The 12,308-nt window shown below is 39.2% G+C and overlaps 1 protein-coding gene and 1 pseudogene across 13 annotated transcripts in view; both read right to left on the bottom strand.

Moving 5' to 3' along the window:
* The window catches only part of KMT2A (lysine methyltransferase 2A), a 78,089-nt gene that overhangs the window by 38,874 nt on the left and 26,907 nt on the right, over positions 1-12,308 (bottom strand). For all 13 annotated transcript variants that reach the window (XM_074335402.2, XM_088791427.1, XM_074335396.2 and 10 more), the window contains 8 exons: positions 9,181-11,831; positions 7,655-7,832; positions 6,543-6,777; positions 4,796-4,860; positions 3,989-4,357; positions 3,575-3,648; positions 2,472-2,603; positions 1,811-1,924 (listed from right to left, as the gene is read on the bottom strand). In XM_074335402.2, coding sequence (XP_074191503.1) covers positions 1,811-1,924; positions 2,472-2,603; positions 3,575-3,648; positions 3,989-4,357; positions 4,796-4,860; positions 6,543-6,777; positions 7,655-7,832; positions 9,181-11,831 — 3,818 coding nt within the window. The remainder of the gene's footprint in view (positions 1-1,810; positions 1,925-2,471; positions 2,604-3,574; positions 3,649-3,988; positions 4,358-4,795; positions 4,861-6,542; positions 6,778-7,654; positions 7,833-9,180; positions 11,832-12,308) is intronic.
* On the bottom strand, positions 2,611-3,568 carry LOC109437198 (small ribosomal subunit protein uS8 pseudogene; annotated as a pseudogene).

Raw genomic sequence — 12,308 nt, forward strand, 5'->3', positions numbered from 1 at the left:
AGTGGGAACAGTATTAGAATTATAAAGTAACAAAATAATCCAAGATTTCATAGAATGTGCTAATAAGTGCTGTAATAGAGGTATAAACAAAGAACTGTGAGACTGTAAAAGAGTGGGGTAGGGAGAAATAGGGAGGGTTTTAAAGGTTTTCTACAATATTCTAAACAACTGTGAGCGCTGGTTTATCCTTACCATGTCTAATTTTAGAAATGAGTTATTTTCATGTGGATGTAGGAATTTTTAAAAATTCGAATGAGGATGACCCAGAATTTTCTTTTGCCATAAAAGAATTATTGGGACAACTGGTCAAACCTAAACAAGGTCCATAGCAGAGACAATAGTAATGTACCAATGTTAACTGACTGATTTTGATAATTACACCGTGGCTATGTAAGCATGTCCTTGTCCTTGGCGTTAGGAAATAAACAGTAAAATATTTAGAGGTAAAAGGGCATATGTCTGCAACTTGCTCTCAAATTTTTAGGAAAAACTGTGTCTACATATAAAAATGTGTGCGTATTATTTATTTTGTAAAATAGAAATATAGAAAAAGATAAAGCACATGAAAAATGTTAACATTTGGGAACTCTGGGTGAAGGGGAGCGATATGGGAATTCTTTGTACTACTCTTGTAACTTTTCTGTGAATCTAAAATCATGTCAACAAAAATTTTTTTAAAAAAATCAGATGGAGGAAGAAATTATCAGGCACTGGTTATGCTATAGAAGTGTAATGAGGGCCGTGGGCTAGTCATTCTGTAATTCAGTTTTTAGGAATTCTGTGGGGTTGCTGTGCAGAACTACACAACTTAAATTAGAGCAATTATACTCTGAAAAAAAAACCAACCTGTTTTATCACAGACGTTGAAGAAATGGTGCATAAATTATTCCTATGGGTAGCCTATGTGTGGATGCAAAGCATTAGATTATGTAGGAAAAGAGATACAGCAGACCCCTGGCACTTGTAGACTGAATATTCTTAATAGTTTCAATGATATCTAAAGCAACAGCAGCATAAACAATACTGAAACACTTCTGTTGATTACATGTATACATATGTAGATGGGTTTATTATATATGTATTATATACACACACATATATACATACACATATACATACATATACGCTGATTTATCTAATTATATCCTTAAGATGAGTGCAATTGCTGGGTTAGAGGGTATATCCATTTTAAAAATAGGTATTTATTTCCAAACAACCCTCAAAAAGAAAGACTGTAACTAATTTAGATTTCCACCAACAGAGCCCCCATTTCTACATGATCCTTTTTATCATGCTTTTAATTTCCAGTTTTTGGTCATCAGAAGGCTTACTGCCCCCTCTCACCATGTTTTGATTTCTCATTTTGTGAACCACATATTCCTGTTCTTAAGCTTATTTTTTTCCTGGGTGTTGGCTCCTTTTTCCTTATTAATTTGCTAAGAGCTCTTTAGAGACGTGGGGGTTTTGATATTCAATATAAAACAACCATCAAAAGCATCTCTTTCCTGAAGAACACGACATCTTTTTTTCCATGTTTGCGTATCTAGCAGAAAAATCAGAACGCTAATAAATGGTAGGTTTAAGAAACTGGACTACTAAAATTTTCCCTCACTAACTTTGCTAATCTAGTAAGAAGCAGATTTCTTCCTGAAATCTCTAAAAAACTTCAAAAGCATTTCATTAGCTAGTTTAAACAGGGGATAGTACCTGCTGCTACATACCAACAAAACAGAATATAATAATTTTTTTCATCACAGCAAAATAATGTACCATTATACTTTCTAGGGCACCAAGAAGCAGGATATCTTACCTCTACATGCCCACTACTGGCACAGAGAAAACAAACCACCCTGGGTGTTATAGGAACAGAGGTCAAGATTCCCAAGCCTCCCATCTCCCACACATTTTCTGCTTCACAATCCTCCTGTGGAGAGAGAGAAAAATCATTTATGAAAGTTTTACAAAGAAATAACTTTGGGTTGAAAATAAGGGTAAAAAAGGTAAAATTATAGTGACACCTGAATGTCGAGTATTTAATTTCAACGAGTTCAAAATAACTGCTACTTTAAAAAATTTTTAATCTCAGCTACAAACTGTTAAAAGGCTCACCTATTGGCTCAATTCATGTTAACTATAATGCAAAGATATACTGGGATTCCTGTTTCTCTCAGACTTTCGCTGATTCGAGCAATCAGCATTTGATAATTCCCAGGTGGAAGAATTATTTCCTCACATACTGCTCTCCTCTAAAAGCACTTTATTACTCAGGATGGGCAGGAATATTCCAATGCCTCTGCTCCCACAGTGACCAAAGCTCTCACATACCCAAACCCATCTGCTAATAATGGTAGTTCTTTTTCATCCCCCCGCTTAGTGCTTAATTTCCTCTTTTAATACCGTCGGTAAACATCATTTTCTTGATTTAAAGTCCATGACACTCAGTATACTATGTGGTCACTAAGCACGTTTACCTTAAAGTCCACTCTGATCCTATGGACGCCATCTGCTGGGATTTTTTGCTTAGAACTATTGCCATTGGAGAGAGTGCTGAGGATGTTCAAAGTGCCTGTGTTCTCCTGCTTATTGACTGGAGGTGGTTTTTCCTACAGGGATAGAAGATAAAGAACAAAACCACACCCTACTTGCCTTCACTTTTGCCACAGAAAATAATGCAAATGACAAATCTTATTAATAGATCTGGAAAACATGTTTCCAACACAAGTATCCTGTAGAAAGAGAAGTAATCTTCAGAAGATTTTTTTTCCATTGAGGCATTTTATTTGTACGTATGTATTACATCCCTAAAAAAAGAATCCCAGGATTTCCCCTCTGTGTTTTTGTCTTACTTCTTTGTGGTCCATGATGCCTGCAGAGGTTCTCAGCACAATGAAACCAAAGTGATGGGACAGGGGCAGATTATTCTGCCCTAAATCTTGAAGTTGCACATCAAATCTAGGCTGATCATTCCACACTTGTTTAACCTGCCTATGAAGTTCACAACAATTTTCCCAGCTCTGTGATCATCAGTGATTTCAAATTTGCCAATGTAATCATACTTCTTCATCACAGTTAGAAACCGGATGATGACTTTGGTACGTGGCCTAGTAAGAACCTAGTGTTTGCATCTCTTTATGGCATTGTTGATGCTCTTGAGAGCATCAGCCAAGATGTACATGTACACCATTATGGTGGCACAGAAAAATGGTGGAAAGAGCTAGAACATTCTTAAAGATCTCTCTCTCCACATAATAAAAATAGTGGGCATAGGGAAGGGTGATTGTTATAGACAAATATTGCTAAAGGCTGTTGAGAGCAAAAATCTATTTTGCTGAGTGGCCAGCAGCCTAAGTATAAGCACACAGGGCCACAAAGTAGGGGAAAGAGACAAAAAAAGATATAAGCTAAAGCCCAAACCTAAAGTTTGTTAATTTTAAGAAATTCCACTGCCATCTATATAGAAGCAAAAATGCAGTTTCATTCACTCGATCATGTAAAAGTCAAGAATAAGGCTATTTTCCTACAGAACAGAGGAAATGGCATCCTTGAAGAAATGGCAGAGAAACAAATCTCTCACCTTTTCTTTTGGTTTTTGCTTTACAGGAATACTTGGGCGAGGAGCCACTTTTTTCTGCTTGCTTTGCTCTGGACCTAAAGAATTCAAAATAAATTGCAGTCAGATGCTACTAAACTTACAGTTAATGCTAAATAGCAATGACTACTTTAGGACCGATTGGCCTGTGAAGAAAGAGGTTTTAGAAAAAAAACAAAACTATTTAAACTCCAGGCTTTAAATAGGAAATTAAGACAGTATCTCCAATTTAACTGGTTTTTTGCTTCTATTTATTATTATATAATGGTTAAAAGAGAGCTAATTTTCTTGAACCGAAGACTTAAAAATCTACATTTCAGTTTTCCAAATGTTGTTTAAGACATCAGTGCTTTGCTGGCAGTTCTGGTTCAGGAGCTCCTTCTCGTCTTCCTCACTCACCTGATTCTGCTGCTGGTGGAGGCTGCTTTTTCTTGGGCTCACCGGGAGCAGTCTTGGGAACGTCTTTTCTTGGTGGTGCTGTGCTAGGTGGCTGTGGGGGGACGACTGGGGCTGGCTGGGAGACCTGCTTACTGGACTTCCTGGAAGTTGGAGTGGTAACTTGTTTGGATTCAGGTCCTGGGGCAGAGGCATTCCCTTCTTCGCTCTTTTCCTCGGGCTTTCGCGGAGGAGGTTCACTATTGCTTTTCTTAGGGGCAGGATCCTCTCTTGCTGATGGGGTAGGTTTCTGACTAGAGTCCACCAAGTTCTTCACAATACTGCTCTCTTTCTTTTCAGTGGTCTTAGATTTTTTCTCTTTCTTTTTCACAGCTAGGGAAAATAACATGATTGTTTATCATAAGTGAGAAAAACTTCATTTAAAATAGGAGTATAGGAATGTAACAATCTTATTCTCAGTTTCCTAGAGCTAAAGTTGACACTGAAAGGCTCAAGAAAGTTAATGCCTACTTGGCCAGGTAAAATAGGTACTTTTGTTGCTCTAAGAAATGGAACAAAGTATAATTTTTATATGAATTTAAAAGTTTTATTATGGAAATTTTCAAACATACTCCAAGATAAAGGGAGTAATAAAATGAACCTCAATGTACCTACTGCCCAGCTTCGACAACAATCAACTACCTGGAAATGAGCAGTACTTAAAAACCAAACCAAACAAAACAACACTAGTACTCTCTTTACACTAGGTGTACAAAACTATATGGCATTTAAAAAGGAAGCATTTTGGGAAAGATCTTTTTACAACATTACCTTTTGCTTGCTTCTGAAGATAGGCTTTGGAAGGCATCCACTGTAGATTCTGACATTTTCTCATCCTAGGATAACAAGGTATACCATAAAGTAAATGACATTTAGAAGAGAAGCAATTGGAACAAGTGTTAATTTGTCTGCAAGAATCAGTGAACCATTATGCAGGTTCATTATGAGAATTGAAAAAAGACTGCTCGTTACTCAGGTTAAATCTGAGCCCCTGAGTTCTTCGATCAACAATTTTACCTACCTTTAGGACCTAAAAGGATCAAATATCAAGTTATTTTTGAAATAAGACTGCAATTTCTTGTAACCTACTACTGACTAGCATCACACACAAAATGATCAGTCGATATTTCTTGTCATCAGATCAGTTCTGCTCCCTTATGAGATTAGTGCTCATATAATAACCTGGATACAAGATGGACTAAAATTACCCATCAAGTCTTCTGTCTGCTACTACAATGCTATAGGTCTATGTCAGGGCTTTGATACAGATTTCACCCTTCAATTTAATGAAACTCAAACTCAATTTGAAGTTTAAAATCGAACTGAATCCATTTCAACCCCTAAATTTCGTATAATTTTATCTTGGTATCATGTACCTTTCTGCTGATCTGTGAATTCTCACTCCTTTAAAGGGACTGAAACAAGATTCTTACTTAAGGCTAGACTAAACCAAAGCACAGAACTACTTAATGTCTCCTAGAAATGGCCTCCCCAAAAGTAAGTAATGCAGCATTTCTTCCAACTATGTTTCACATAAATCGCTTTCATGTTATTCATTCATTCAGAAAGTATCTGTTGATAAATAATATCTATTGCTTATGCCAGGTACTTTATGAGATGCTCAATCACGAAAATTTCTGTTTGTGCAACTTTCTTGATCCATTTTAAACAAATTATCCCAGAGGGCAGAAAGTGCTTCCGCAAACTGACTTAGAAGAAGGGAGGGAGAAAAGGTAATTAAAACTTCCGTATCAAAAGTCCCATATGCAGAATAGAGTCAAAGGAACTGTAACAGCTGTATACAATGCCAGAGGGGTAGGAGACTGGGGAAGGGGGAGTTATCACTTTGTGAGGTGTGTAAATGTCTAACTATTACATTGTTTTGTACACGTCAAACTAATAAAAAAAAAATACAATAAAAAAAATTCCACATGCATGAAAGTATTTTGTTAGACAGCAGAGACATATATATATATGTATATATATACATATATATACATATATATATATATATATATAAATATAAGATACAACCAATATTTCCTGAATGCCATAAATATAGAGGTAATTTCAGTTGACCTAATAAATATTATACCTAAATTTGTCAGTTTTCAAGTAGAAACTCTCCAGAGCTGTGCTGATATGGCAGCCACTAGGCACATGTGGCTATTTAAATTATTAAAATTAAATGAAATAAAAAATGTAGTTCCTCAGTCACTAACCACAGTTCAAGTGCTCAATAGCTACATTTGGCTAATGGCTATCACATTGAATTGAGCAGATACAGAACATTCCCACCATTGCAGAGCATTCTATTGGACAGCCTTGTGCCAGAGTATTTATTTAAGCACAGCCCAAACCTGGCCACATAACAAAATCCAACCCCGCAACTAATATTGCAACTCAAGATCTCAGTCCAACCGCATTCAGTTTTCTGATCCATCTCTGCAACAAACCAAGCACAAATAAAGAGCCGTCATGGCTGAGATCAACACCTCAGAATAAGAGGCCCACTCACTTGCAGCACTGCTTCTTTATATTGCGGCCACCAAACTTGGGCTTGTCTAAGCAATTAGTACAAACACCACAGTCCTCAGGCACCTGGCAGCCAGGACACTGCCCACACCGCCTCGATCGCCGTCCTTTCTTTACTGGAGGTTCCTGAGGTGCCTTGTTTCTGGTGACAGGTTTAATCGGCTTGATGGGTGGGGCAAGAGGTTCAGCATCTTCTGAGCCAGCAATTGATGACTTGTCTGTTAAAGAAATGTGCCATCAGTTCTAAGGAAATGAACAGCTAATTCCTTCTTAGGAGGAAAGGCAAAGATTCTTACAATCCATTTATATTATCATATACATTCAAATTTTTTAATTGGGACTCTGAAAAAGAAATACATTATAATAAAAACATACATACAGAACTTGGAGCCTGTTTAAATAATTATTTCTATGTTTTTAAATGCCTGGGAACTTGCAGCTTGAGGAAAGCAGAAATCCAAATGCGGACAACAAAACAGTCTAACCTAAAATTCAAGAATATGAATTGAATGCTTCTGAAGATTCTCGAAACCTCTAAATTTTATATGAGCAGCCATTCACCCAGCATTTAGAACTATATGGCTACCACGAGAATGTGCCTCACTATCCTTGCATAACTGATTGAGGGCCCCAGCTGCCACGCTCAGAAATCCAGTGGTACAGAGTCCATACTTACCAGGGGACTTGCTGCCAGGCAGTGACTGAGCGTGGCAGGGCTACTAAGGTAGACCTATTCTTGAGACACAAGACTCCTTTGACAGTCAACTTTTGCTCAAAGACAGCTTTGCCAAACCTTCTTACGCGGCGTGGCAGTTTAAGGAGATTCTGCCCAAAGATCCTGTCCCTCCTTCATTAGAGTCAGACTTGCAACACAGCCTGACAGCTCTCCCAGTTTTCCCCGGCTCCTTCCCCATTTCCACTCACAGGCATCTCCTCTAATAAAATCCTTGTGCATTTACTCCCCCCTGGCCATCTATTTTTGGGGTGACCCACACTCACACACAATGCTAAGAAGAGCCCACTAGGCATCCCAAGAATGATCAGAAAACAAATCAAATGTCTGCGGAGACTTCAAGGTTGACAGCCCCGACCTACCATCATTCCCCATGGAAGACAAAATCTTTTCTCGTTCTTCCCATGGTAAGGCACTCAGGGTGGGCATGTCATCAGGAAACACAGCTCGTTTTCGGCCAAGGGCAACAGCAGCTCTTCTGCAGACATGTTTAATCCGGGGTCCTCGCACAGAGGTCTCTGATGAATCACTTTCTTGACCCTAAATATGAGGCAAGCCAAACACAAACAATAACAACAATATATGGTTAAAATATAATTAAAAGCAGCTAAGGTACTTTTGATTAACTTTCAATCTAGAATCAACACATACAAGGAAATAACTGGAAATCTAGTTATTTCCAGCTGATAAGCCACATCAATGTATGGAAATCAACTACTTCTGTATCCTAAAATTGACAGAAAAAAAAAGGACTTCTAAAAAGCACTTCTAATTAAAAAGCAGAAATCAACTAAGACTCTCTTCCCAATTACACTACTTCTTGAAAATTCCCCTCAAAATTCAAGTTGCCAGTTTATATTACCAAAAAGTTCGGTCTGGTGTAAATAGGGCTTATCCAACCATAGACTATTTCTTATATTTCCCTGATCAACAGAGAAGTAGGGGAAACAGCCTACAAATGGAAGTACCAAAGGCCATGGCTCCAAACAGAAACGTCTCACATTTTAAAGAGTCACTGCTCTTACCACCAGGAGGCTAACCGAAACACATCCAAAATGGTGTCAGAATTAAGTCCCTGGTAGAACTCTCAACTGGCAGAACTACTGAAATATGGCCCTAGGTTGAATACTATTAAAAACCTAAGTTTGTGTTCATTGTAACCTAACTTGATGTGTTGGCACAAATGCGCATCTACGACTACACGACAATTTTTAAAAAGAACCTAAAGATCAGTAGGTTTTCTCAGAAGAGAACAGTGCAAAACTTACTGTATTAAAAAAAATGCTGTTCTTTATAAAAATGTGTGTCATCATCTTAACTAACTCAGTTTTACAGTTTTCTGTCCCACAACTTAAGGCCAAGTGCTTCTCATATGTATTCTGCAAACACCTATTATCTATTGCTCTAATCACTCACTACTCAGAGGATGAGAATATACCTCACCCCACCCCAGCCTCCATTTTCTATAGTAAACAACGAAAACGATTTGACTACAAAAAAGAAACCTTCAAAATTAAGTCAGAGATTCCATGACACCAAACCCATTAAGTACAAACAACTGAGCATTCTCTGTAGTATGGCCCCAGCCTACTTTTCAGTCTTACTTCACCACTTTCCTGCATGTACCGGTACCAGTCCAGCTATTCACCATTCCTGAAGTGTTTTTCCACCCACATTGTTCCCTCTTTTTAGAATGTTCTCCTGTATCATTTTCTACCCATCAAAATCCTACCAGTCCTTAAAGGACCATTGCAAAATGCCTCTGAACTTCCTCTACCCTGCTCCTGATTCCCATAACTGGATGTAATTGCAACACTTAACCTAAAACTTGCTTCTAGAAGGGATTCAATATTCTGTTGATTTTAACAGTCAAGATGGAAAAGAGTACCTGTGCTTTGGGCTGGTCAGTTTGTTTAAGACTCTTACTCTTCTCAATCTTGCAGAGCTGGGCTTTGGCCTTTTTTAGGAGGCTGGCAACCCTCTTGTCAGTCATTGGAAGCTTGTCTGCCTGAGCCAACATGGAGCCTATGGAGGAAGTGGAATGTTTAACAGTGCTAGATGAAGGAGTGGAAAGGCAGTGGGTTTTCTCCTTCTCCAGGGATGGGGCAGTTGGGCCGAGGTCCAAGTTGGTTTTCTCCAGATTTCCTCTCCCTCTCTTTATAAGTATTTTGGTTTTGACAGCTGTTGTATCCCCAAGAGTCACAGAAGCAGTATCAGTTCCAGAATCAAGTGATGAAGACTTCTTCCGCCCTGTTGCTTTTTTGGCAGAAGATGAAGTGGCAACATCTTCACCAACAACCTTCTCTTTGGAAACCCTACCCACAGGATACAAAGCAGAACTACTCTGAATTTCTGATCCCTTTTTCCTTTTCTCTTTCCTTGACTCCCGCTTATTCTCCTTCTCTCTCTCCCGGTCTCTCTCTCTACTCTTGTCCTTCTCCATGTTCTTGTCAGCATCTCGATCTTTGGACAGCTCCTCAGGGGCCTTGTCTTTATTTTTCCCTCTTTCAGTCTGAGAGCCTGGGGTAAACCAGGGGAAGAGAGGAGAAGGGCTGCTGGATGAAAACGGCTCTGCTGGAGCACTAGTCTGCTTTCTTGGTCTCTGGTTTTTCTCTGCAGATTCCCCAGACTGAGTCAGGGAATGAGAAGGAAAAGTAAAAGTTGGGTTTAAGGCACTAGTGGCAAGAGGACTAACAGATATGCTTAAGGAGGAAGAGACAGAAGACGGTGGGGTGAGAGGTGATAGCTCAGAGGTACTAAGCCTTCCACTTCTTGTCCTCATGGAGTGAGACGGAGATCTTGGTTCAGATCGAATAGGGCTAAACACTTTTCTTTTCCTTTTTCTGTTAGATACTCCTGAAGATGTTCCAGCAGAAGTTCGATTACTAGGCAAGGTTACAGACTCAAATATTCTAGAGTGAGCCTCACTTGGAGTAAATCTTGGAGCTCTCAAAAGAGGGCTCCTTTTGTGCATATCAAACCTTGTTCCAGAATGGAGTGGTGAAAACAACCGGGCTGAAGCAGCAGTACCAGACGTAGAAAAACCAGATGCGAAGCCAACATCCTCAGGAGTTAGTGGAGGAGGTCGGAAATTATCAAATATTGGTTTGCGAATAAGACCTTCTTTGGCATACTTTGCTGAGGAAAAGTATTGTGGCTCTGACCTAGAATGCTTTAAAGAAGTCCACCTAAATGTCGGTTCTCGCAAAATAGATTTTCGCTTCCCTTGCATGGGAGCAGCAGAAGCAGGCAAAAATGGTGACGCTAAAGGGATTGTTGGAGGCATAAGCCAAGGTGTGTGGTCAGAGATACTGGAGGCTGGCTGCAATGGTGGGGGAGGAGTAAGGAGAGGTGGAGGTGGAGAAGAAGAGGTCTGCTGCTGGGGGGCACTTTGGAGAGTTGATATTTTTTTCGTTGTTCTAGATCCAAAACTTCTCTCCGACACTGAATACCTTCTGCTTCTTCTATCATTACTATCGTTTTCTGGGGGTTGGGAAATAGGCAGTGGAGTATGAACTTCGGGGGTGTCGCTCCGGTCTTCAGGAAGTACCTGAATCTCCTCAGAGGCCTGAGAGTCTGTGGAGGTATCAACACTGGGGCTACTAGAGCGAGAGGAGTCTGAAGACATTTGAGAGGAGTGCTGAGAAGCTGCACTTGATTTTTCAGACGATCCACAGGATGTGGCACTGAATCTACTATTTGGTGTAGACTCTAGTCGGGCAATTTTAATGGGAGGGTCATAATCCTCATCTTCTATAAACCGCCGAGGGGTTTTAATGATCCGTGAGGAGATGGCACTAACAACAGGCATAATGAACTGTCGAATATTTTTGACCTGTGTCTTCACCTTTCTTCCTTGCAGCTGAGCTGCTTCTTTTTCAATTTTCTTTTGAGCCCCCTTTTTTGCCCTCTGCAAGAGCTGCTTAGCAATTGTTGCATCTGTCCTTTTAGAAGAAGGAATAATCCTAACTGGCTTAATCCTTCGAGGGCTTTGTCTGACTACTGTCTTCTCTTCTTTTGTGAGTGGAGGTGTTCCTTCCTTGTCTTTCCTGACCTTCTGGGGCTTTTCCAGTTCAGAGTTAATGAGGAGACCTGAAGGGGTCTTTATCCTTTCTGTTGATGGAGGCCTTCCTCGCCGTCGTACAATCTGTACCCCCTTCCTTCCTATTTGAAGCTTCCCTGTCTTAAACTTAGACTTGAGAGGAGAGAGTTTACCTGCTCTTAATTTTTTAATCTTTGTGGCTTGCTGAAATGTAGCAGAAGGAGTCCGTTTAATTTTTTTCAGGCTATCTTCTTTGTTTCCCTTTGGTAACTCTGAAATGTCCTTTCCATGTGTTATTTTGATTTTTACTCCAGGGAAGGTGGGAGGTCTTCCTCTCTTTTTTTCTAAACTTTTAGAATCTTTCTTCTTGATCTTATCTCCAGATTTGGTCTCTGATTTACTTAGTGGGGAAAACACAGATGGATCTGAGAGGATAGCTGAATTTCGGTCAGAGCCACTTCTAGGTCTTCCGCGAGGTTTTCGAGGACTAGTTTTAACTGTGTATAGAAATTAAACAATGAAGAGCACATATTTAGCTTTGTAGTTCAGGTTTTAACTAAGCTGAATATAATTTAGCACAAGTCACTTTGTACTGAACTTTACTTGGGTCTAATGAGTCAATAAAACATCTTAATTGTGCTTAGTTTCTTTTCCCCAAAAACTTGCCTCAAAGAAATCAACTAAGCAACATTCCACCTAAAAGAGAACATTTAACTACTTTTTGATAGAAAAACATATAATAATAAAAGGTTTTCAACTGAGCAATTAATATACAAACTGATTTCCCTGCAGCTTAGGTGAGCAAGGTTTTTTCTGAATTCAAAAAAATGTTTTAAAAAAATCTGTACTACCTTTTTCATATCCTTACCACTAAGATTAGCATTTGAGAACATGTTTACAGTAACTCATCCCATCTCTTCAATAAATGTGAACAAAGTGCTCTTCAATCAATAACATACCAACTTCTATAGGAA

This window comes from Rhinolophus sinicus, chromosome 14 (assembly GCF_057876585.1).
Source record: "Rhinolophus sinicus isolate RSI-liver-muscle chromosome 14, RSI-T2T, whole genome shotgun sequence".
In the NCBI taxonomy this organism is placed as follows: Eukaryota; Metazoa; Chordata; class Mammalia; order Chiroptera; family Rhinolophidae; genus Rhinolophus; species Rhinolophus sinicus.